The sequence below is a fragment of the Lithobates pipiens genome, unplaced genomic scaffold (assembly GCF_037356315.1).
Source record: "Lithobates pipiens isolate NorthernLeopardFrog02 unplaced genomic scaffold, aLitPip1_a1.2 Scaffold_23, whole genome shotgun sequence".
NCBI classification, from domain to species: Eukaryota; Metazoa; Chordata; class Amphibia; order Anura; family Ranidae; genus Lithobates; species Lithobates pipiens.
This window is the reverse complement of record NW_027507785.1, coordinates 93,506,812-93,533,576: the sequence shown is the minus strand read 5'-3', so window position 1 is coordinate 93,533,576 and position 26,765 is coordinate 93,506,812. Positions and strand designations below refer to the sequence as shown.

Here is a 26,765-nt window from a genome sequence, read left to right as displayed (position 1 = left end):
AGGAATAGTACCCTAGACGATATTCAGCTATAATAGTACTGTGATGATAGTCCAGCATGTTTAACGTCACCCTTGCTGTTTTCCCATAGAGCCATTTTGTGGTTCAAGGATTCCTGTCATCCTTTCCTTTTGACTAAAAAAAGCTCAGTATGGCAGCTTCAAATGCCAACTGGCATGCATGTGAATTCCAAAATAAATGGGTGAGTTTGCCAATAAAAACCCATTTGCTTTTAGGTTATGGCCTTACACATAATACAAACAACAGCTTTCAGAATGGTACTTGTCCTTTTCTCCCATAAAGCAAGTAAAGGGGTAACACGTACTCAATCTGAAGCACCATCGTTACATTTACAAGCTTTTTTTAATGCGCTTATAGCTGAGCAATATTTAAAGTTTATGTCAACGCAAAAAACTAAAATAAAAAAAATATGCAGTGCAACTCTGCAACACATGCACACTTCCTGTGTTTTAGTTCTTTAAAGACCAGGCAACTACAGAAAAATATTTGTTGAGCTGAAAAAAATGCACTCAGTTCTAAGGCCCCATACACACTATTCGATTTTCTGCAGATTTTTGTCTTCAGATTTACCAAAACCATGTAGTGCAAGGGCCTGCCTGATTGCATACAAATTGAAACTCTTGAGGTTTGACCTCATTATATATGGTTTGGGTAAATCTGAAGACAAAAATCTACAGAAAATCTAATAGTGTGTATGGGGCCTAAGTCCTGTTGTGGGCTGACAACAGCTTTTGGAGTGGACTGAGTGGTGTCAGCCATGTCCAGTATATTTTGCTTAACTACACAACCATTCCAACTTTCAGATTTCTAAGACATTAGGGATAATTATTCCACAGCCCAAGATAAGAACTAGGAGGGCTTTTTGAGATAACTCAGGAAGTGTGCAGAGAACACAGGAAAGCTCTGAATTTCTGACACGATCAACAGGTTTCTTGGCACTTAACAAACACATAAAACAAAATGCTTCCAGTGGTATATAAAACAGACCAAAAGGGTCTTATAAAAGAAGTTCATTGTTAATGTTTGCATACCATTTAATTAGAACTTCAGGCAACAGTCTCCAAACTGTTGCCTGTGGGCCCTTTGCTTGCCTTTACCTGGCCTTTGGGGCACTTTTCCTCCCACTGACACCAATGATGAGGCACTATTACTTCCACTGCCACTAAGACTGGGGCATCATTTCTCCAATGGAAGACTATTCCTCCCACTGACACCAGCATTAGGGCACTATTCCTCCCACTGACATCAATGATAGGGCACTATGCCTCCCACTTACACCAGCATTGGGGAACTATTCCTCCCACTGACATCAATGATAGGGCACTATTGCTCCCACTCCTATCAACCATGTGGCACTATTTCTTCCGCTGACACCAAAGAAGGGGCAATACTCCTCCCACTGATGCCAAAAGTGGGTCTCTATTAATTTCAATTACACCAACAATTGGTCACAATTTATTCCATTGACACCAATGATGGGATAGTATCAATATTTCTCCTTCTACTACCTCTAGGGTATTTTCTACTCCTACTTACCACAGTCTGGCCCCCTTAGAATCTGAAGGACAGTAAACTGGCGTTTTTTTTCTCGAAAGTTTGGAGACCCCTGACTAAAAGCAAAATGTAGGTAGAAAAAAGTTATGTTAACTACATTTAACCACTTAAGCCCCGGACCAATTTACAGCCAAAGGACCAAGCCCCTTTTTGCGATTTGGCACTGCGTCGCTTTAACTGACAATTGCGTGGTCGTGCGACGTGGCTCCCAAACAAAATTGACATCCTTTTTTTCCCACAAATAGAGCTTTCTATTGGTGGCATTTGATCACCTCTGCGGTTTTTATTTTTTGCGCTATAAACAAAAATAGAGCGACAATTTTGAAAAAATGCGATATTTTTTACTTTTTGCTATAATAAATATCCCCAAAATATATATAAAAAAACATTTTTTTTCCTCAGTTTAGGCCGATACATATTCTTCTACATATTTTTGGTAAAAAAAAATCACAATTAGTGATTGATTGGTTTGCCCAAAAGTTATAGCGTTTACAAAATAGGGGATAGTTTTATAGAATTTTTATTAATATTTTTTTTTTACTAGTCATGGCGGCGATCAGTGATTTTTATTGTGACTGCAACATTATGGAGGACACATCGGACATTTTTGACACATTTTTGGGACCATTGTCATTTATACAGCAATCAGTGCTATTTAATTGCACTGATTCCTGTGTAAATGACACTGACAGTGAAGGAGTTAACCACTAGGGGGAAGTGTAGGTGTTATGTATGACGTTATGTGTTGTCTTATTGTAGTGGGGCGTGGCCTGGCATGTGACATCACTGATCGTCTTTCCCTGTAAAAGGGAACAGACGATCGGTGACAGCCACAGTAGGAAGCACGGGGAGAGGGTTGTTTACTCAGACCTCTCCTCGTTCTTCAGCTCTGTGACCTGATCGCGGGACACCAGCGGTGATAAAAAAAAGCGGCGATAAAAAGCAATGTAAAGGTATGTGCTTGTGCCCAACCGTGCCATTCTGGCGACGTACATTGGCGTGAGGCGGTCCTTAGGTGACGTGTCCCTTGTGCTGCTGTCAGTCACCCTCTGCCCCCCTCCTGTATTCCTCAGCTGTGATCTGCCAGTGCAGGTAGTGCCATGGTTGGGATTTGAACCAGCAACCCTAGTGCTGCTAGGTAGAATAGCTAACCACTTAGCCTTGGGCTGCCTCACAGTTGTAGGTAAAAAAAAAAAAAAAAGCTACGTTAACTACATTCAATGTGCACTAGGTGTCCCTTGTGCTGCTGTTGGTCATCATCTGCCCCCTCCTGTATACTTCAGATGTATTCTGCCAATCCAGGTGGTGTCATGGTTGGGATTTGAACCAGCAGCCCTGGTGCTGCTAGGCAGAAGAGCTAACCACTTAGCCATGGTGCTGCCCCACAGTTCTTGAAAGAACCAAGTGCCCCGTTTGCTTCCCTTCCATTCATCTTTATAGAATCATACTTACTGATACATATGTAGTCCCATTGCCAATATATATAAAGTTTTGGGTGGATGTCCTTTACCGGGGAGCCTATTGACTTCATGATATGTGTTTATAGATTTTTTTTTTCTTTGACCATGTGTAAGAAATATTTTTTAGTATTATTTTGGGGTAATTGATGGGCTTTTGTTATAACAATATACTTATAATTTTTTTGTATTTATGAAAATCGTCTTCTTATATATACTGTATATATTATTTTAAAAATCATGCACTTTAAATCCTTTTCACATGAACTTTGGTAAATTGGAGTGAATAGGTGCCCACTACTAATAAGAGAAATTATGATTTTCTATACACAGCAGGCTAGTCTGTCTGTAGTCCCACTACATAGGATTATTACCAAAAACTCCTTTCCCAGAGCATAAAACATAGAGGCTGGTTACATACCTAAGTCTGTCATCAGAACCACACATTACCCATAAGCCTTTCTCAGCAATCCAGGTGCTGCCGGCCTCTATAAAACGCAGAATTCAAACTATTCCAATGCCACACCAGCATTAGGCTAATTATCAGCTATTAAACTGGAGGAATTTCCTGTTTTCCTGAATGCATGCTTTTGTCTCAGACAGTCATCTTGCACTGTTCTTCGTGACTTTCTAATATTTTGTCTTCGTGGTATGGACACCTCTATAAACCTCCCTGTGGGGTTTAGGTGTTAAGTTTTTATTTATTTTTATTTTTTATTTTTTTCTGCCCCGTCTTTGTGGATGTTCCATGACAGGTCATTGCACAGGCTGTGGGCTCCTTGTCAACAAATGCTAAGCCACTTTTCCTGGAAAGATTGTATTTTCTTTACTTTCTTAGCAGCCTGATTGCACAGGTAAATATACACATTTGCTCATTTATAATTAAATCCCTTGGCTGGAATGGGACAGTTACTGAAAATAAAACAGTCTAAATTAAACTAAATTCAGGGAGCGGACAGTGAAATTAGATTTTTCTTTTAAAAGTTTTCTTTTTACATTTTAAAATAATGGGTTTATGGGCCACATTTTACATTGCAAGGGTACATACATGCTCATATGACAGGTAATTGCAAAAAAATAAAAACGAGAAAAAGTAAAAAAAAAATATATATATATATATATATATGCGTGTGTGTGTGTGTGTGTGTGAAAATCTCCAAATTGGGCCCAAAGTGTCAAAATTTTGTGTGACCACCATTATTTTCCAGCACTGCCTTATCCCTCTTGGGCATGGAGTTCACCAGAGCTTCACAGGTTGCCACTGGAGTCCTCTTCCACTCCTCCATGATGACATCACAGAGCATGTGGATGTTAGAGACCTTTTACGCTCCTCCACCTTCCATTTGAGGATGCCCCACAGATGCTCAATAGGGGTTAGGTCTGGAGATATGCTTGGCAAGTCCATCATCTTTAACCTCAGCTTCTTTTGAAAGGCAGTGGTCGTCTTGGAGGTGTGTTTGGAGTTGTTATGTTGGAAAACTGCCCTGTGGCCCAGTCTCCAAAGGGAAGGGATCATGCTCTGCTTCAGTATTCCACAGAACATGTTGGCATTCATGGTTCTCTCAATGAACTGTAGCTCCCAAGTGCTGGCAGCACTCATGCAGCCCCAGACCATGACACTCCCACCACCATGCTTGACTGTAGGCAAGACACACTTGTCTTTGTACTCCTCACCGGGTTGCCTCTACACACGCTTGACACCCTCTGAACCAAATACGTTTTTCTTGGTCTTATCAGACCACAGGATATGGTTCCAGTAATCCATGTCATTAGTCTGCTTGTCTTCAGCAAACGGTTTGCAGTCTTTCTTGTGCATTGTTTCTAGAAGAGGCTTCCTTCTGGGATGATGGCCATGCAGACCAATTTGGTGCAGTGTGCAGCATATGGTCTGAGCACTGACAGGCTGAACTCCCACCCTTTCAACCTCTGCAGCAATGCTGGGAGCACATATGACGCTGAGCACGTGCACTCAACTTCTTTGGTTGACCATGGCAAGGCCTGTTCTGAGTGCAACGTGTCTTGTTAAAGCTCTGTATGGTCTTTTCAGGGTCTTGGCAATCTTCTTATAGTCGAGGCCATCTTTATGTAGAGCCACAATCCTTTTTTTCAGATCCTCAGAGAGTTCTTTGCCACGAGGTGCCATGTTGAACTTCCAGTGACCAGTATGAGAGAGTGAGAGTGATAACACCAAATTTAAGACACCTGCTCCCCATTCACACCTGAGACCTTGTAACACTAATGAAACACATGACACTGGGGAGGAAAAATTGGGCCCAATTTGGACATTTTCAGTTAGGGGTGTACTCACTTTTGTTGCCAACGGTTTAGACATTAATGGCTGTGTGTTGAGATATTTTGAGGGAACAGCAAATTTACACTGTTATACAAGCTGTAGACTCACTACTTTACATTGTAGCAAAGTGTAATTTCTTCAGTGTTGTCACATGAAAAGATATAATAAAATATTTACAAAAATGTGAGGTGTGTACGCACTTTTGTGAGATACTGGGGGTTATTTACGAAAGGCAACTCCACTTTGCACTGCAAGTACACTTGGAAGTGCAGTCGCTCTAAATCTAAGGGGTAGATCTGAAATGTGTGGAAGCTCTGCTGCTTTTATCATCCAATCATGTGCAAGCTAAAATGCTGTTTTTTTTTTTTCCTTGCATGTCCCTCTTGGATCTGCAGCAACTTTACTTCCAAGTGCACTTGCAGTGCAAAGTGGATTTTCCTTTAGTAAATAACCCCCATTGTGTATGTATATATACACACACACACATTATATTACCAAAAATATTGTGATGCCTGCCTTTACACGCAGATGAACTGTAATGGCATCCCAGTCTTAGTCCATAGGGTTCAATATTGAGTTGGCCCACCCTTTACAGCTATAACAGCTTCAGCTCTTCTGGGAAGACTGTCCACAAGGTTTAGGAGTGTGTCTATGGGAATGTGTGACCATTCTTCCAGAAGAGCATTGTGAGGTCAGGCACTTATGTGGACGAGAAGGCCTGGCTCACAGTCTCCACTCTAATTCATCCCAAAGTTCTATTAGTTTGAGGTCAGGACTTTCAAAGTCAAGTTCCTCCACCCCAAATTCATCCATCCATGTCTTTGTGGATCTTGCTTTGTACACTGGTGCACAGTCATTTTGGAACAATAAGGGGCCATCCCCAAACTGTTCCCACAAAGTTGGGAGCATGAAATTATCCAAAATGTCTTGGGCTGCTGATGCCTTAGGTGTTCCCTTCACTGGAACTAAGGGGCCAAGCACAACCCCTGAAAAACAGCTCAACACCATATTCCCCCTCCACCAAATTATTTGGACCAGTGCACAAAGCAAGGTCCATAAAGACATGGATAAGTGAGTTTGGGGTGGATGAACATTACTGACCTGCACAGAGTCCTGACCTCAACCCGATTAGAAGACCTTTGGGATGAATAAGAGCGAAGACTCGTCCACATCAATGCCTGACATCACAAATGCGCTTCTGGAACAATAGTTTAACATTTCCATAGACACACTCCTAAACCTTGTGGACGGCCTTCCCAGAAGAGTTGAAGCTGTTATAACTGCCAAGGGTGGGCCAACTCAATATTGAACCCTACGGACTAAGACTGGGATGACAGTAAATTTCATGAGCGTGTAAAGGCAGACATCACAATACTTTTGGTAATATAGTGTATATAATGGTATTTTTTAATGGCACCAAGTAATAAGTAGGTAATTACTCATAAAATCCTAATTTTATCGCACGTAACATTTTTAAAATATTACAAAGATCCAATAAAATTCTTAATACAGTAGCACCTTTTGGCTAGCGTCCCGCCATATACAACATGTTGTCATCATACCAATGGCTTAACTTTTTTGTACATCTAAACATAGTAGATGATGGGGTAATCTGTGAGCCCCAAAACTCTACATGTTTCATTGAACCTTTCAAGTGCTCTGGGATCCTTGGCTTAATTTTACATCCACCCACCTATTACATGTTTTTTTTTTTAACTCGTGATAATTCCCCCACAATCCTTTACCTTTCCTTTCTTATTTTCTTTTTTTCTCATTCAATCAAACGTTTATGATAAGACTTTAGAATTTTGACACATTTGAGTAACAAATGTTTATCTGCCCATGTTTTCCAATCTTTACTTGGAGTTGAATAAATATAATTGAATCAGAATTTTTCACGTTCAAGGATATTCCGCACAACAGGTGTCTCCCATGAGGTGTTGGTAAGGGGAATGGGGGGGTCAAACCCCTTAACCCAAAGAGTGACAATGGATATATCTCAATGTTCCAGAGATAAATGTGGGCCTTGAAAACAACTGTGGCCCCGGAAGAGGTAAAAACATACATGGACCTTATACCCAAATTGGATGCGAGGAAAGCTCAAAAGTAGTCACCATTTCAAGAAAAAAAAAAAAATTGTTGGTATAAACTGTAGATTTGTGCAGTGAATTATGATTACTTTTTTTTCTTGTTGCTAAAATAGTTAAAAAAAAATTCCTAACAGCCTCAGCTTAAAATTTTTTGCTCCTTTTGTGTGTAAATTGTGCAAAGCTGCAGCTAACTGATTGTGACTGAGACTGAGACTAAGGCCAAAACACCTAAACAAACTCTCCGAAACACAGCAGATAATAGATCTTGAGCTGGAGGCCTCATCAAACCAAACACTGTGTTCTAAATCACCTTAAAAATAACTCATACTCCCACATGCTTGTTTTCATAGAGAGGTGTTAGTACCTCTGTATCCTGCAGTATCCAAAATTAATACAGTAATGACCCAATGCTTCCTTGCTGGCCAAAAAATATAGATTGCCCTACCTAATTGCAGTCTAGACTTCAAGGCAAAGGGCCAGCTCAAATGTATAACTTATTTGTGCTCAGACTTCTGAAGAATGCTGAGATTCCTTAATAGCGTTAAAATAGTTCTGTGAAATTTAAAAATATAAAGCCACAGGTATTCCTCAGAGAATATATCCACAATCTGTCATGTCTAAACTATATGTAAATACATTAATATAGATAGAGAATGTGGCTACCTGATCTGAGAGTAACAGATTTATGTCCATGTTGTGTCTCTGGGAGATATGGGATGACCATGCCAGTCTTGTTACAAGTTGCCAAATTAATTCATGTAATTATTTTGAAGACTAACTAAGAGAAAAAAATATTTTCATAGAACAGGAATGGGTTAATACCCTTGCCATCTTTTTATTTGTTGAATGGCATTATAAGGATTATACTGTGGAAGGGGGGTCTGTACTTAGTTGGGGGTCTATACTGCGGAAGGCGGGTCTGTACTTAGTTGGGGGTCTATACTGCGGAAGGGGGGTCTGTACTTAGTGGGGGGTCTGTACTTAGTTGGGGGTCTATAATACTGCAGAAGGGGGGTCTGTACTTAGTTGGGGGTCTATACTGCGGAAGGGGGGTCTGTACATAGTGGGGGGTCTGTACTTAGTGGGGGGTCTATACTGCGGAAGGGGGGTCTGTACTTAGTGGGGGGTCTATACTGTGGAAGGGGGATCTCTACATAGTGGGGGGTCTGTATTTTGTGGGGGCCTATACTGTGGAAGGGGGGGTCTGTACTTAGTGGGGGGTCTATACTGTGGAAGGGGGGTCTGTACTTAGTGAGGGGGTCTGTATTTAATGGAGGGAGGCCTATACTGAATGATGTTTTTCCGCACCAGGTGACATCAACCCTAGTGATGCCACTGCAGTAGCCCATAATGCCCTGATACTGGTTGCAATGCTTTTTAGGCTCCAATAAATGCACATTTTTTCTTTTACTAATGTTGGTATTTTTTTTTTTTTTTGAGTAGGTGGACTATGCCTTTCAAACAATCATATATAATACATATATAGACTCCCTGTACCTGGAACCATTGTTCAGGAATTGTCAGCCACCAACATATTTACAAAAAGTCCACTGGGGCATAACATTCAGGTTATTTGGCTCCTGTCTAAGTTGGCCCTAGTATGTGTATGTATGAATGTGAGTTAGGTACCTTAGATTGTAAGCTCAGGGAGTAATGTGAATGTATACTATACGTATATATTGTTCATTTTAGTTTGTGACTACGTTTTAAACTTCCTGAAGAAGCAGGCTATGCCCTGCAAAACGTAACCTGCATTGGAGCAACAGCAAGTCCTGCACACCCCCCACTGATGTGGGGTTGGTGCTTATCAACACTAAGAAGAATGTATCCATGCCCAATTTTTTATGTCATGTCTGTGGTATATATGTATATTTCCATGTTTTTTTTATACATTTTAAAAAGGTTTAATAAACCAATTTGATATTTTAACCTTTGGTACTGTTATAGTCCTTCTAGTTTATCAGTTTTGGACATTTTTCAGGGGGGCGTGAAATAAAGGATAATCTCATCTTTCGTAACATGTTACATGTTACACCCATATTACGAATGGATTGCCCCCGGCACCTCCCTGATCCCCGATCCAAGAGCTAGCAGGACGCCCCCAAGAGCTGTCACAATTTAAAAAAACGTGGCCGAGCAGGGGTCCACCCGCCCGTGTCACTCATTCACAGAAGTTCAACATGGCAGCTCATAGAACTCTCTGAGGATCTGAAAAAAAGGACTGTTGCTGTACATAAAGGTGGCCTAGGCTATAAGAAAATTGCTAAGACCCTGAAACAGCTACAGCACAGTGGCCAAGACCATACAGTGGTTTAACAGGACAGGTTCTACTCAGAACAGGCCCTGCCATGGTCGACCAAAGAAGTTGAGTGCACATGCTCAGCGTCATATGCAGAAGTTGTCTTTGGGAAATATACATATCAGTCTGCCAGCATTGCTGCAGAGGTTGAAGGGGTGGGGGGTCAGCCTGTCAGTGCACAGACCATACGCCGCACGCTGCATCAAATTGGTCTGCTTGGGTGTCGTCCAAGAAGGAAGCCTCTTCTAAAGATGATGTACAAGGCCGCGTACACACGGGCGGACTGTTCGCCCAACTAAGTTCTTCAAACAATCCGACAAACAGTCCGTTCAAAATTTGCATGAACGGACTTGACCACACACGATGAGCAGACAGTCCGCTGAAAGCGTGCGCGATGACGTGAACGGCACGTACGACGGGACGAGAAATTCGACGTCCAATACACTGCAATGCAACCTTCGCCGTGTAAATCCTTTCTGAGCATGCGCCAAACTTAGTCTGTCGAACTAGCCTACACACGAGCGGACTGTCCGCTGAAACCAAGTTTGGACGGACTGTCTTACGGAAATTCCGTAAGACTTTGTTCGTCAGACTGTCCACTGAAACAGTCCGCTGAAGCCCACACACGAGCGGATTGTCCGCTGAAACACTGTTCAGCGGACTAAGTTGGGCGAACAGTCCGCCCGTGTGTACGCGGCCCAAGAAAGCCTGCAAACAGTTTGCTGAAGACAAGCAGACTAAGGACATGGACTACTGGAACCATATCCTGTGGTCTGATGAGACCAAGATAAACTTATTTAGTTCAGATGGTGTGAAGCATGTGTGGCGGCAACCAGATGAGGAGTACAAAGACAAGTGTGTCTTGCCTACAGTCAGGCATGGTGGTGGGAATGTCATGGTCTGGGGCTGCATGAGTGCTGCCAGCACTGGGGAGCTACAGTTCATTGAGGGAGCCATTAATGCCAACATGTAGTGTGACATATTGAAACAGAGCATGAGCCCCTCCCTTTGGAGACTGGGCCGGAGAGTGGGCAATATGATAACGGCCCTGATTACCAGGGTCGCACCAGTCACACTTGCGACTGGGCACTGCCATTCTGCCACTGTGGGAGGGGGCCCCAAAACAGCAAGAAGGAAAGCATGGACGCTGTGTGAAGAGCCTGCTCTGGGCACTCTTAATCTGTGAGGTGAGGAGGGGGGAGCGAGGGACACACAGGGAGCTTCTCACTTCTCTTTTCTGACAGGAGAGACTGGTTATTCTCCCTCATATGCACAATGTGTCGATTCCCGAGCTCTGCAGTTCTGAACTTTGCCTTATCCCTCCTTCTTTCTGCAACTATTTCTCACTCCCCCCCCCCACCCGTCTCTCATGTTCTCTTCCCCGTGTCACTTTACCTTCTTCTTCTGTCTCACTTAATCTGCTCATCTTCTGCAGTGGTCGGCACCCCTCTCTGCCGTCCTTTCACAATCTGCAGTAGGTTAACAGTGATCCTCTTGAACTTTTTTCCGGTTAACTTTATCCTTTTTTCTCCTATCCGCTCTATCACCCATAAATCTGCACTACACACGCCCCTGCAGAACCCCCCCCCCCCCAGCTCTGGTCATTCCACCCTCCCCTATGTCAGCAGGTGTAAAAGGGCACATTTCTGTTTACACCTGTCACTCCACAGAGGAGAATGGAGGGTTCAATTGGGTCTGCCTGACAAACTGACATGCTGACCCAATCAGTCCACTCATATGAAAGGGGCCTAATAGTGCTCACATCAGTGTGCTGCAGTTTGGCCACAGTGAGCTTGTATGAACAGTTTACATGTGGTTTATGGTTCACTACTAATGAATTATTTTAGGACATGTGCTTTCATGAAAGTACACATCTGCTAACACATACATTTTCACAAACAACATGGCGCCACATGGTGTTCCTATCTCAAATGTGAGCTATCATGGGTCTGTTTAGAGCCTTGATGTTTCACCAAAGCCAAACAGCTGTTTAACATGTAAAAAAAAAAGTCAATAAATAAATTCTAAAAACTGTTAAAAAAAATCTAAAAAAATAATTAATCTTGCTTTGGTCTCTGAAGAGCAATTAGCATTCAGATTGCTCTTTAAAGATCATTTGACAGGCAGTAAGGAGGCGTCATATTGCCTCTGCACCGCCTGCTTTAACCCCTTCAACTCTGCACTAGCATGCCATAACCATGTGCATTATAATGCAGTTGTGGGACGCTTGCAGAGCAGCACCATTCATGGACGTCCGTAGGTTGGGGCAAGGGGAGGGGGGCAAGTCCCCCCCCCCGGAATCAAGGATTGGATCAGGAGTGATAACCCCTATCACCCCTCTCTGTCACCCCCTCTCTCTTTCTCTCTCACTCCTCTGTCTTTTTCACCCCCCTCTGTCTCTCTCTGTCACAGTCCTCTCTGTCACCCCCCTGTCTCTCTCTGTCACCCTGTCTTTCTGTCACCCCCCCTCTGTCACTCCTCCAAGGAAATGCAGTTTCTGACAGTCTCTTGGGCTATGTATGCAGTCTCTAGTCACCTCTTGTGCCATGTCCGCAGTCTCTTAAGTCTCTTGGGCCATGTATGCTATCTCTGACATTCTCTTTTGCCATGTCCGCAGTCTCTGACAGTCTCTTGGGGTATGTCTGCAGTCTCTGACAGTCTCTTAGGCCATGTCCACAGTCTCTGACAGTCTCTTGGGCCACGTATGCCATCACTGACAGTCTCTTGTGCCATATCTGCAGTCTCTGACAGTCTCTTGGGCCACGTATGCCATCACTGACAGTCTCTTGTGCCATATCTGCAGTCTCTGACAGTCTCTTGGGCCATGTCCGCAGTCTCTGACAGTCTCTTGTGTCATGTCCGCAGTCTCTGACAGTCTCTTGGGTCATGTCCGCAGTCTCTGACAGTCTCTTGTGTCATGTCTGCAGTCTCTGACAATCTCTTGTGCCATGTCTGCAGTCTCTTACAGTCTCTTGTGCCATGTCTGCAGTCTCTGACCATCACCTGTAATACGTCTGCAGTCTATGACAGTGATAATGTGATAATGACATTGTTGAAAAGGGTCAGAACATGGGTGACCTTAAAATGATGCCCCTCCCTTAAAAAAGTTCTGCGGACGCCCATGGCACCATTGACTTGAATAGGTCGAGTTCAGCAGGGGGTATAATGCCATGCCACTGGAAATAGTGGGAAGTGCCCCAAGCTCTTCTATGCAATACAGAGCCAGATAAAAGTGGAACTAGTGAGCCCCCCAAACACACCAGAGTAATCCCATTTCCATAGTGAAGACCCCTATCAAGTTGATCATAGCATGTACTGTATGTCAACTATACAAAGAAAAGAACATGTAATTAAGATGCAAGATAAAAAAAAAAAAAAAAAAAAAACAGTTAAACTACTTGGCAAGTACAAGCATAGTGTAAAGTATTAATAGGGAAAAAAAAATTGAGCACCATATAATTTACTTGCTGTACTATACAGTATCACTCAACATTGCATGCAAAATAGCTTTCATTTGGCAAAATTCAGTAGTTAGTTACTAGCACACACCTAAAATAATTACACGTATTTACAAATCAAAAGTATTATAACTCATTACATGCTCGTAATTTGGATCTGTCCCATATCACTGATGATGCCAACATTAAATAAAACCAAAGAAACTCAATAGAAGTTTGGAAACTCTTATGGAAGAATCATGCTTATTAAAGAACATCTACCCCTTGTATATTATTTGTTTCACTTATTGTACTAAAATGTAATACGTGCTTTTAATGAGTGAATAAAACCATTTGCATAATTTCCTGTCCGAGAAGAGCTTATCATACCATATATCTACCACAATCATACAAACACATTGTAATGGACAGTTTAGTCATTTATGATAAGAATGGCTAATTATATGTTTCTGGGCAGTAGGAAAAAATAACGACTGTCCATGATGGGTGGTTTTTTTTTTTAACCTTTTTTTTTTTTTTTTTTTTTGCAATAAATTTTTCAAATATAAGAACATACAAGATGGAACATAGCAGATACAAAGAAAATGGTTTGCCATGAGAGCTGAGTATAGTGGAAGAACAATGAATGTAATTCAAAGAATAACATAACACACTTGCAATGATAATAATAGGGAGCATCCTTTTGATTTTTAACCTTTTTTTAATTTTCACTAACATTTAAGGTGGTATTAACCCCCCACCCAAATATGTGATCTATTGCAGCATACCAATCATTAGATGTGGTGGTTGCATTATGTTTCTTTTTTAGTTTTTTTTTTTTTTTTTTTCAATCTGTTTTCACCTGGGTTATCTGGCCAGTAACACACCTCTTGTATTAGAGTAATCCCACTCTGGATGAAGGAGAACAGGGGTACATTTGGACAGCAGAATTGCCAGGTTGGGAGGAGGAGACTGTTAGATGTACTAGCAGATTTAAATAGAGTAGCAGATTGAAGCCAAACTCTAGCTAACACTTTATAATCAATTACAGCAACAGTTTTTTTTCCTTTTGGGGTAAAGATTTTACAGGCATAAATAAAAGTTGATAATGTTAAGCACCCCTGCCAGTGTTAAATGATTTGTCTCATCCCTGTAACTGCAAGAGAGCTTATTCTTTAAAAAAAAACAATAGACTTACACATTAAAATAGACGAAAGAAAGCCTAAACAAAGAAAGCTAATGCAGCCATCACATCTAAGAATTGGTGCAATATAATAAATGTTTGCTTTTGAATTTAATACTGCTTTCAGGACTTTTGAGTGGCTCCCTTCTTGTCGATCTAAGAAATACTGATACAAAATGTTTTGGCAAAATGTTGAAATAAGAGAACACCCCAAAAGCTTGGCCTGAAAATGTAAATGTTGATGCAAATAAGTAACATAGACAGTACTGGGATGTTTTTGTTGGAAGTGCTCTAATACAGCAAAAATTATACCAAGTCTGGACAGAAGGAGGAAACTACTATAGAGCACGATCAGCAAACCCACAAAAATACAGCAAACATACAAACTCCATGCAGATAAAGGGGATGATTTACTAAAGGCAAATAGACTGTGCAGTAGCACTCTGCAAGTGCAGTTGCTCCAGAGCTTAGTAAATTAGGTAAAGCTTCACTTTGCAAAGCGTACCCAATCACATGCAAGGAAAATAAAAAAAAACAGCATTTTTGCTTGCACATGGTTGGATGATGGCAGTCAACAGAGTTTCACCTCATTTACTAATCTCTAGAGCAACTGAACTTGCAGCGTGCAACTGTACTTTTAGTAAATAAACGTCTATTGCATCTAGGACCACAGTTCTAAGCAATAAACCACAGGGCAGTATTTTCCATATTTCCCCTCATGGCCAAGTCCATAAGGCAGCATGGATAAACTTCCCTGGCTCTGTTCCCGAGTGTGGCTCGGGGGTTTCATTACCATTAGTGGTAACCCCGAACCACACTCAGGATTGCATCTCAGGATCCTGGTGCAGTGTACTTATCTCATCCCAAGGATCCTGCGATTTCCTCCCGCTGTGTCCGTGGGCTCTGTCCTCCACCCGATGCCTCTGTGTGCCACGCTCCGTTCCCTGCAAGTGCCGCGACAGGGGCGGAGCCCGGTGGCAAATTCAAAATGTGCAAAATTCAGAACACATACAGTACAGTGTAATCTTACAGATTACTTTACTGTATGAAATCATTTCACATCCTGTTGTCCCTAGTGGCTTGTCCAGTGCCCTGCGTGCACTAGCGGTCGAATAGTGCCTCAAAAACTACAGTAAAGCGCTGCTAAAAATAGCGGCGTTTTAGCGCCGATGCCCAGGGCAGCTCGGTGTGAAAGAGCTCTTAGTATGATGTTGCGTACAATTGCAAAAGGCTTTTAGCACCATTTTTTTAACTAATCATACAATAAAAAGGGGGGCGAAGCTTGCACCAGCATGTATCATAATTGTAGGGTGCCTAGAGCAACCTAATGTCCAAATAAGGTTCTGATTAGTCACTATGTAACCATGGCAGTTGCCTATGTGATTGTGGAGCAGGACTATCTGTAAAGGTAGCCATGAAAATTAGCAAAACATGCAATCTCATGGGGGATTCTTCCACTCCTGCATCTGTAAAGCAGGATAGGACCTTGTCCTGTGCATCCCCCTGTGCTTCTAACAAAATATCACTGGCCTCTACATTTTACCTATGTGTTTATTGTGGCTAAACTAGGCTCCTTATTTACATGTAAAAGGACGAAATATCAGGGAGCTTTTTTAGGATGCCACCATGCTAGAATTTGCCAGTAGCCTGCATAACGCAAACATGCATCTGGATATTACACTGCAGTGATTATCTGTGATTTCAACTTACTTATAATAACTAATATATGGTATGTAGAAGAAAGTATTGTAACAGTTAAAGTAGTGTATATATAAATCCAATGTATTTATTTTATTCATATAGCACAAGTTTTACCCTGCTGGAGAGATTTACCCTCTCTATCTGTCCTGGTGACCACTGTTAATGGAACAGAAAGTTGTGGGAAATCCAAAATGGTACAGTTGTTACTGGACAGGACATACAGTATAAATAAGTCTTCCATAGGTGTCAAACGGAAAGGGAAAACAGGCATTTGATTCATGTTTTTACTGTTCCTGACCCCTAAAAATTGACATGACAGCTGCTTATATTCTAACACATTGCCACTCCTGCAATGCTTCGTGATGTGGTTAATTTAACTTGGCATATTGCATTTGGCATGTGCTGCCACTTGCCAAATGCTCCCAATAAAGCCAGCTGGACCAGTTGCGGTGTGGTATTTCAGTGTTAAATCCCCATGGGATGGAGAGAAAAAGCATTCAGGAGGTGGCAGTATCAACTACTGAACAACTGCAAACCACCATTCAATCGCCTTACTTACTGATTTACTTTGGATCATGTGAAAGGGATCTAAGGGAGCGTTATGCCTCACTTTGGGGACATATTCTTTCCCTTCCTAAAATGTTTTCAGGTTAGAAAGTGAAGCAAAGTGATAATATATATATATATATATATATATATATATATATATATATATATATATATATATATATATATACTGATCAGCCACTTGACCTTTGAAGGTGTGCTATGGTATCCGCCACCAAGCTGTCAGTAGCAGATTCATTAAGTCCTGTAACTTGCAAGGTGAGGCCACTACAGATGCTCAATTGGATTGAGGTTTGGAAAATTTGGGGGCTAGCTCAACACCCCAAACTTTTTGTGTTCCTCAAACCATTCCTGAATTCATCAGACGAGGCCATCTTCTTTCATTGCACCATTGTCCAGTTCTGGTGCTCACGCGTCAATTGTAGGGACTTTTGGCTGTGGACACGGGTCAGCATGGGCACCCTGACTGGTATGCCACTAAGCAGCCCCATACACAGCAAACTGTGATGCACTGTGTGTTCTGACACCTTTCTATCCGAACCAGCATGAACTTTTCCAGTAATTTGACCTACAGTAGCTCTTCTATTGGATTGTACTACACGGCCATCCTTCCCTCCCCACGTGCATCAATGAGCCTTGGCTGCCCTTGACACTGTCTCCGGTTTTCCTTCCTTGGACCAATTTTGGTAGGTCGTGACCACTGCAGACCGGGAACATCCCACAAGAGCTGCAGTTTTGCTCTGCCCAGTCGTCTAGCCATTACAATTTGGTCCTTGTCAAAGTTATTCAAATCCTTATGCTTTCCCATTTTTTTCTGCTTTCAGCACATCAACTTCAGGGACAAAATGGTCAATTGTTGTCACCCTCTTCCAGGTGCTATTGTAACTAGATAATTAATGTAATTCACTTTAGCTGTCAGTGGTCATAATGTTATGGCTGATCGGTGTACAGTATATCCCATAGCAATCATTCAAAATCTTGCTGTTAATTTAAAATCTCTGTTTGAAGAGTGATCATTACTACAAGTAATAGAAATACTTCCTCCATCTGGTTCGAGCAATGCCAAGGATTTTGTGTTGCAAACAAAACTGTACGTTAAAACCATCTTTTTTTATTTTAATTTCCAACAGTATGAAGAAGGGAAAAAAAGAAGGAAACCCAATTACAGTAGTGTGGATTTATCGGAAGTAGAGTGGGAAGACCGAGATGATGTGGTAAGATTCATAGAGCTGATCCATTTAGCAAATAACATAATTTATAACACAACTGTAACAGCCCAATGAGTTCTATCTCATTCTCATCTAATCTAATAGTTAAGTTCTTGCTATGGTTAGTCAACTTTTTTTCCCCCTGGCTTCCAATACATGAATCCAGTGGCAGGATTTCCCTACTAAAATATGTTTGTACATGGGGAAGCAGCCGTTTTTGCTCATTACAATTACAGGCTTTGTTTCCTGATTTACAGTGCTACACTATATCACCAAGGCCAGATAGATTATAACCAAAATTCCTCAAAGAATTGAGTTAGGTCATAGCTAGACTGATATTCCTAATCGTTAGAATGGCTTACTAACCAGAATGGTATCAGGGGACGGGCGGAAAGTTAACATGGTGCCAATATTCAAAAAAGTGCGGAGATACACACAAGGAAACTACAGGCCAGTCAGCCATACATCAATAGTTTGTAAATTATTGGAGGGAATGATAAGGAAACATCTACAAGAATTTTCTGATGAAAATAGTATCATTAGTAGTAGCCAGTATGGGTTTATGAAAGATCGTTCTTGCCAGAATAACCTGTTAACATTCTATGAGGAAGTGAGCTGTAACCTGGATAAAGGAAGGACTGTGGATGTCGTGTATCTAGATTTTTCCAAAGCTTTTGCCACAGTACCCTATAAATGCTTAATTTACAAATGGAGGTCTACTGGCATTGATAATAGTGTATGTATCTGTGTAGAAAACTGGTTACAGGGGTGTGTCCAAAGAGTGACGATAAACATATCTTCTGAATGGTCTGGAGTTGGGAATGGAGTATGCCAGGGCAGATCCTCGGACCAATTCTGTTTAACTTGTTCTCAAACAATATAGAAGTTGGTATAAATAGTTCAATATCAATATTTGCTGATGATACTAAGCTAAGCAGGGTAATACCTACGCAACATGATATTGGAACTTTATAGGAAGAACTCAACAAATTTGAGAGGTGGGTAACTACATGACAAATGAGGTTTAATATTGATAAATGTAAAGTAATGCACTTGGGGGCTAAAAATATGAATGCACACTACATGCTAGGGGGAAAACCGCTTGGGAAATCAAGGATGGAAAAGGATCTAGGGGTCCTAGTTGATGATAGACTCAGCAATAGCATGCAATATCAAGGCCAGCAGAATATTATCATGAATTAAAAAGAAGATTTACACGAGAGATAAAGCTATAGTTCTACCACTTTACAAAACACATGTTCGGCCACATCTTGAGTATGCCGTCCCGTTCTGGTCATCAGTCCTCAGGAAGGATGTGATAGAACTGGAGAGAGTCAAGGGCAACAAAGCTAATAACTGAGGACCTCAGATATGAAGAAACGCTACACACATTAAAGGGATGTTCCGCCCACCGCTGCAAAAATTAAAAGCCAGCAGCTACACATACTGCAGCTCCTGGCTTTTAATAATAGGCCACTTACCTGTCCTGGAGTCTAGCGATGTTGGCACCGCAGCTGATGTTTCCACCAGCTGTTGGGTGCAACCCGCTGCCATTGTGGGTAAGGGAACCTGGCAGCGTAGCCTTACGGCTTCACGGCGGGTACCCTACTGCGCATGTGCTCGGCACAGCTCCTCTCTCCTACTGGCCCGGTGGCAGGAGGAGGAGAAGGGAGCCGAGCAGTGACATCATGGTCTGCAGCCCGCACTCCTGGAAGTGAGAACAGGATACCTGTCAAAGACAAGTCAAATGTGGCACCTGAGGGGGGGAGGCGACAAATCAGCGGAAGCTCCACTTTTGGGTGGAACTCCACTTTAAGCTTATTTTCCTTGAAGAAGAGACTATTAAGAGGGGATACGATAGCAATATCTAAAAATTGAAATGATGATTCCAGCATAGGGAGAAAACAGTGCGGTTTGGTTGTGGGTGGTTAAGAGTGCGGAACACAAGGTGCAATTTACCCACTATCCCGCATCCACAACCTAGCCTTATGGTTAATCTGAATGTTTCAATATTTATTGAAATACCAAAAATATAGACGAGCAAGCTCGTCAAAACCACATTAAAAAAAGATTTGCAGGTAAACACCGAAATAACTCAAGTGCTCATTATGCTGCGTACACACGAGCGGATTGTATGGCGTACTTAGTTCGTCATACAATCCGACGGACAGTCCGTCGTACTTTCCACTGAACGGACTTGACCACACACGGATGCACAAACAGTCAGTCGAAAGCTTGCGCAATGACGTGTACAGCACGTACGACGGGACTAGAAATAGGAAGTCCAAGACACAGCAAAGCACCCTTCCGCCGTGTAAATCCTTTCTGGGCATGCGCCATTCTTAGTCCGTCGAACTAGCATACTGACGACCGTATTGTCCGCTGAAACCAAAGTACGACGGACAGAATTTCGAAAAAAACGAAATTCTTAGTACTCCGGACTGCACGCTGAAAAAGTCCGCTGAAGCCCACACATGAGCGGATTGTCCGCTGAAATGTGTTTCGACGGACTAAGTATGCCATACAATCCGCTTGTGTGTACGCGGCATTAGAAGCACACAATACTCTTCAAACAAGGTCAATGGCTTTGAGGGCTTGGGCATGCTTGCAAGTTTGACAGGAGCCAGGACAAGCCTGATAAGTCTGTATCATTGCAAAGGAATGTAAGAAAAAAATTGGGCCTATCTAAACTATCAATAGGAGTAAGTCTGGAGCCTTACACAACAGTGAAATAAGTGGGAGCACTGTGGATAAACTAGACCATGGTTAAAAAAGCTATTCAGGTAACAAAGAAATGGCTCTATTGGCCCTGCAAATGACACGGCCAGAACTGATGATGCTAGCCAACCATGCCAGAATGACAGGTAAAGTCAGATAAATGACAGAATGGAAAAGGTGGCATCCTGGCAGGTAGGTGCGTAGACCACAGATATGAGTATTAAAGGACTACCCAACATTTATTTTCTGTGCGGTCTATCCCCATTGCTAACAGGGAGATCTTCTAACTGGACTCCTGGAGAGGTATGAGGAGCATGCAAGTCATCCAGTCTGCTAGATTTCTCTCAGATGGGATATATAAAAACTTCAGTGGGCCAGACTTGTGCTATATGATTATTAACAGGACAAGGCATAAGGAACTTGTGTGGCCTGCCTGATGAATGACGTATGAAGGGGCTTCAGCTGTCCTGGCTGGCTGCTGTCTCAGTAAGAGTGTGGAACGTGCTCTAGCTGGCTGCTATTTGCTTGCTGTGAAATAATTAGATCCTTAAACAGAAATGGGAACCATTTACTGTGCTTTGCAATGGATGACCTACTACCTGGAGAGCTGTCAACCATTACCTGCTATGCCCCTTATGTTTCACTGCTTTCTTTTTTGGACAGAGTAAGTGTGATTTTTGCAGCCATAATTGTAGCTGAGAATGTCACTCTTACTGACTGTAATATGTTTTTCATGGGTAAAGAAAACTCCAGAAACCGTAACTTAATTCAGTCTCCAAATATCTGGAACTGTTCCTCAAGGACTACTCACCAGCGAGAGGTCTCTAAAATCATATTAAAAAGAATTTTATGGGGTGAAAACGTTCAAGGAAAAATATAGTTGGAGGCATCTGGAGCTGGCATTGTTTCACAGACTGTGTGTGTCCAAGTGCAAAAAATCATACACAATGTCCACGTTCTTTTTGCCGGCAGTCTCTACGCCCAAAATTTCAGCAGTTCCAAAAAAAGTTCAGAGACTGAGCATATAATGAAATTGTTTTTGTGGCATCGCTATGTCTCTCATTACCATAATCAATATTTTATAGGCTTATTGTTGGAATAAGGTGATAGTCATTCAACTGGTGCATTAAAATTACAGTTAAGTCAAAATTTGCATGTAAGCTGACTCAGGAAATAATTCCTACCTGCTGAACGATCCCAATTATCATAACTGATTTCACATTGTGCACCTGACTGCTCTGACTGTTATTCCACATGGTTTCTGTTAAGCTCCTTTATGTCTAAACCCAAGTACAAAAATATAACGTATTGCAGCTTAGTACAGGAATACCCCACTTTTAATTACACAATGGGGTTTATTTATGAAAGCTGGAAAGTGCAAAATCAGTCTCACTTCTGCATAGAAACCAATGAGTTACTAACCCCAGCTTGTTCAATTAAGCTTTGGTAATAAAACCTGGAAGCTCATTGGTTTCTATGCAGAAGTGAGCCTGATTTTGCACTTTCCAGCTTTAGTAAATAAACCCCATTGTGTACTTAAAAGTGGGGTATGCCTGTAGTGCTTAGATGTGGTGGCTGCCTTAGTTTTCCATATTTAAGCTAAATACATTTTGTGCAGGTAGAGAAAAATACCTATTGAGTCAGACGTCTGCTGTCCTTGTAGCTTCCTTTGTACTGAACGGATATCTCAAACAATGTTATCTGCTTTCTCTTCTGACTTAAAGCGGGAGTCCGCCGGGAGTTCCGCCGTTTTGTTTTTTTTAAAAGCCAGCAGCTACAAATACTGCAGCTGCTGACTTTTAAAATAAGGACACTTACCCACCCAGCGCGCCCGCAATGTCGGCACCCGAAGCCAATCTCTCGATCGTCTCTCGGGTGCTGCCGCCGCCATCTTGGGTGTGGGAATCAGGAAGTGGAGTCTTTCGGCTTCATTTCCCGGTTCCCTACTGCACATGCGTGAGTCGCACTGCGCAATAAGGATGGACCCGCTGCCTCTGGGATCTGTGTGTTTCCCAGCAGGCAGCGGGGGACTTTCGGAAAGGGGCGTAATCTACGCCCCTTTCCGCAGAGAGCTATCCCGGAAGTGGGTGCAGATACCTGTACTGTACAGGCACCTGCACCCCCCTCCCCTCTGAAAGGTGCGAATTGTGGCGCCGGAGGGGGGGGAGGATTCCAATGAGCGGAAGGTCCACTTTAGGGTGGACCTCCGCTTTAATGTGAACTACAAAGTTATCCCCTCTATGTAAAGGAGATTAAGAGAGGGGAGGTGTTTGTGCTCCTTAGAGCCGGACTAGGGTTTCACCACTGTTCCTTGTTCGGTGTATTGTTAATGTTTTCTATATTCTATACAAGATAAATAATGTAAACCATCACATGCACATATTACGCGTACAAAGTAGAAAATACTTAAAGTGGAACTTCACTCTCCCAATCAACATTAATTATTTGTAATCCTCATGCTACTAGCAATAGTAAATGGATAGGAAAGTATAAAATTTTTACTTTTTTTACACTTTTTACATTTCTTCGGTTACTTTCTGGTTTTCTACCTTGGCAAATTATGTCATATATGCCAGGAGTCCTCAGGAGGACAAGAGAGGAGGGGTTTTCTCAGCTAAGCACACTCTTCTGCATGCATACTTAACCTCCCTGGCGGTATTCCTGAGTCTGGCTCGGAGTGGAATTCCAGTACCATTAGCGGTAACCCTGAGCCAGACTCGGGATCGCATCGCAGGACACAGGGAAAGTTACTTACCTTGTCCCCAGGATCCTGCGATGTCTCCCTGCTGTGTGTGCGAGCTGTCTCCTCGCTTGATTCACACAGTGCGGAGTTCCGCCAGGCTTCATTCCCTGCGAGCGTTGCGATGCACGGGGGCGGAGAACGGTGCCAAATTCAAAAAAGTAAAAACAGTTCATATACAGTAAACTGTAATCTTACAGATTACAGTACTGTATAAAAAATTACACATCCCATTTGTCCCTAGTGGTCTGTGCAATGCCCTGCATGCACTTTTATATTATAAATACTGTTTTTTCTGCCTGGAATTTGGAGAATGTCCATAGCAACCAAAAAGTGGCCTTTTATGTCAAAAATGGCTTTAGACCAGCTAGAAAACAGTGATAATAAATTGTAATCACTTGCAGAATTGAGCGATAGTGATTTGTGGGGAGATCCGTCATCAAATACTGAAAAGTAATAACAGTGACAATTCTGCAACTGAGCAAATTTCAGTGTTTTTGATTTGATTACATTATTGAATAATTATTATTATTGTTATATTATTATTTGTTATAATTATGTATAGTTATTTATTATATTATAATGTATGATTAATTTTTCAAACTTTTTTATACCCGGGATGTTTACTAGACTCTCGTTTGGACAGATTTAACCCCCCTGACGGTATTCCCGAGTCTGGCTCGGGGTGGAATTTTTATACCAAAAGCGGTAACCTCGAGCCAGACTCAGGACCGCATCGCTGGATCCAGGAGGATGTTTACTTACCTTCTCCCTTGGATCCAGCGATGTCCCCGCGCTGTACGAGCGAGCCGTGTCTCGCTCGATCTATTACGGAGCCAATCTCCGTTCCCTGCGAGCGTTGTGACGCACGGGGACGGAGATCGGCGCCAAATTCAAAAAGTGAAACACTCACTATACATACAGTATAATGTAATCTTACAGATTACATTGCTGTATGTAAATATTTCACCTCCCCTTTGTCCCTAGTGGTCTGCCCAGTGTCCTGCATGCAGTTTTATATACCGTATTTATCGGCGTATAAGACACACTTTTTCCCCCTGAAAATCGGGGGCAAATCAGGGGTGCGTGTTATACACCGATAGCGTACCTCACCGAGCTGTCATGTTCTCTCCACTCCAGCTCCTCAGCTTTCACTCGGCTCTCCTTGTCACACACACACAGTCCCGCCTCCGCCACCGGCATTAGACCAGTGTTCTTCCTATCACAGGAGCCGATGGCAGAGGCGGGACTGTGTGTGTGTGACGGGGAGAGCCAAGTGAAAGCCGAGGAGCCGAGTGGAAAGGACATGATGTTACACACACAGTCCCGCCTCCGCCACCGGCATTGGACCAGTGTTCTGCCTATCACAGGAGCCGATGGCGGAGGCGGGACTGTGTGAGTGAAAGGCAAGGAGCCGAGTGGAGAGGATATGACGGCTCTGTTATTTCCTGATTTCAGGCTGCTGGAAAGAGAGATGGTGAGACTGCAAATTAATGCATTTCAATATATAGAAGGCATTTTAAAGGAAGGCAGTTTAAATGAAGACAGTTTAAATAAAGGCATTTATCATGCTGCATTGATGACTTTTTTATACTTCATTGAGGACAATAATCAGGCTGTATTGATTTGTTTTGGCTGCATTGAGGACTTTATTTAGTCTGCAAATGGACAATTATCAGGCTGCAGATGGACGTTGATGGGCACTGACCTTTAATTTGCCTCAAAGTTGTTCATTTTAAAAATGCTTTTTTCCTCAAACTTCCCTCTTAAAATTAGGGTGCGTGTTATACACAAGTGCATGTTATACGCCGATAAATATGGTAATAAAAACTGTTCTTTATGCCTGGAATCTGGAGATTGTCCATAGCAACCAAAACTGTCCCTTTACATCAAAAATGATTTTAGACCAGCTAGAAAACAGCCATAATAAATTGGAATCACTTGCAGAATTGAGCGATAGCGATTTGTGGGGAGATCCGTCATCAAATACTGAAAAGTAATGACAGTGACAATTCTGCAACTGAGCAAATTTCTGTGTTTTTGATTTGATTACATTATTGAATAATTTTTATTATTGTTATATTATTATTTGGTATAATTATTTATAATGATTTATTATATTATAATTTATGATTTCATTTTTCAAACTTTATCATACCTGGGATGTCTGCTAGATTCTGGTTTGGACAGATTTAAGTGAGTTATTCCTAAGAATTACAGGACTACAATATAAAACGCCAAATTTCCATACAAAATAATTGTACCGCTTTCAGCACCAAAAATGTGAAATAATCAGATTTCTCACCAAAATAAAGCATGGAGACATGGATGAATAGGGGAGTTTGTTTTGAATATTAAAAATAAATTAAATAGCATTTTGATTTGTAGTGCTCAGATACAGTAAAGATCTGCTTTTAAGAGGCCATGCCTTGGAAGCTACAATCCGAGAAACTGATGCATATATTAATAAATGTAAATCTAACAGCCTTTCAATGAAGAAGTCAAGATATTGTGAGTCAACGGGGTAACGTTCTCAGCATTTCAAACTATAAAAAAGATCACCTAAACATAATCTCTGCAGGCTATACATAAAGTCAATGTAAGTGTATAACATGTTTACTGAACTTTCCTAAGAAAAAAAAGGAAAAAGAAGGTGAGGGAGCAGTGCTGAATTCCAAATAGGCAGATTAGGCACCGGCCTATTGGCCCCACGCCGTTGGGGCTCCGCAATAATGGGTCAAAATAATATAGTCTTGATCTTGAAAGAAAATTACAATAAAGCTTTCTCAAATTGTTTACAAAAGATAGAAAAAATGAATAAACTCAAAGAAACGAAAACTTTACATGAAAAAAAATCCATAGAGAAAACACTAGTGGCCCTGGTAAGTAATTAGTAGCCAGTTGAGTCTTGGTTACCTAATTTGTTTTTCATGCCAGTTTGGCATAGAAATTAGCTATATGATGGCTATCTGATAGATCTGCAGATTTATACAGCCTTTAAAGCTCTCAATTATTTTTACTTATTATGCAAGTATTTCTAAATGTGGCTGACCAGCTGTACCTTACTTCACTGGACAAAGAACATCTACTTAGTCCCCATTAGTGCCCACTGACATCTTTGAGGTGTGTCAACATACATGTGTTAATGTGCATTATGCCACACAATAGCATGCATTGTGTTAAAACAGCCCATTTATTTAAATGGACTTTTCAACTAACTAAATATGTGCTTGCACTTCACTTAGCAATGTTGTACACAGGGCCGTTTTTAAGGCAAGGCAATAGGGGCAGCTGCCCTGGGCCCTGCCATTGTTGTGGGGCCCAAAGCAGCTGCTTCATACTTGCCAACTATCCTGGTTTAAATTCCCTTGCCCCTTGAGGTTTTAGTCCTGTGAGGTGTCCCAATATTTCAGTGTGAAGTGCTGCTACTAATGCTGCCCAGCTCTGCCCTATTGTTGTGTACAGATGACTCACCTGCAGACCCTGTGTTTACATGTAA

General features: G+C 41.9%; 1 protein-coding gene across 2 annotated transcripts in view; it reads left to right on the top strand.

Moving 5' to 3' along the window:
* CACNA2D3 (calcium voltage-gated channel auxiliary subunit alpha2delta 3) overlaps positions 1 to 26,765 on the top strand; it is a 1,440,485-nt gene that overhangs the window by 1,000,082 nt on the left and 413,638 nt on the right. For both annotated transcript variants that reach the window (XM_077452052.1, XM_077452053.1), the window contains one exon: positions 17,731 to 17,814. In XM_077452052.1, coding sequence (XP_077308178.1) covers positions 17,731 to 17,814 — 84 coding nt within the window. The remainder of the gene's footprint in view (positions 1 to 17,730; positions 17,815 to 26,765) is intronic.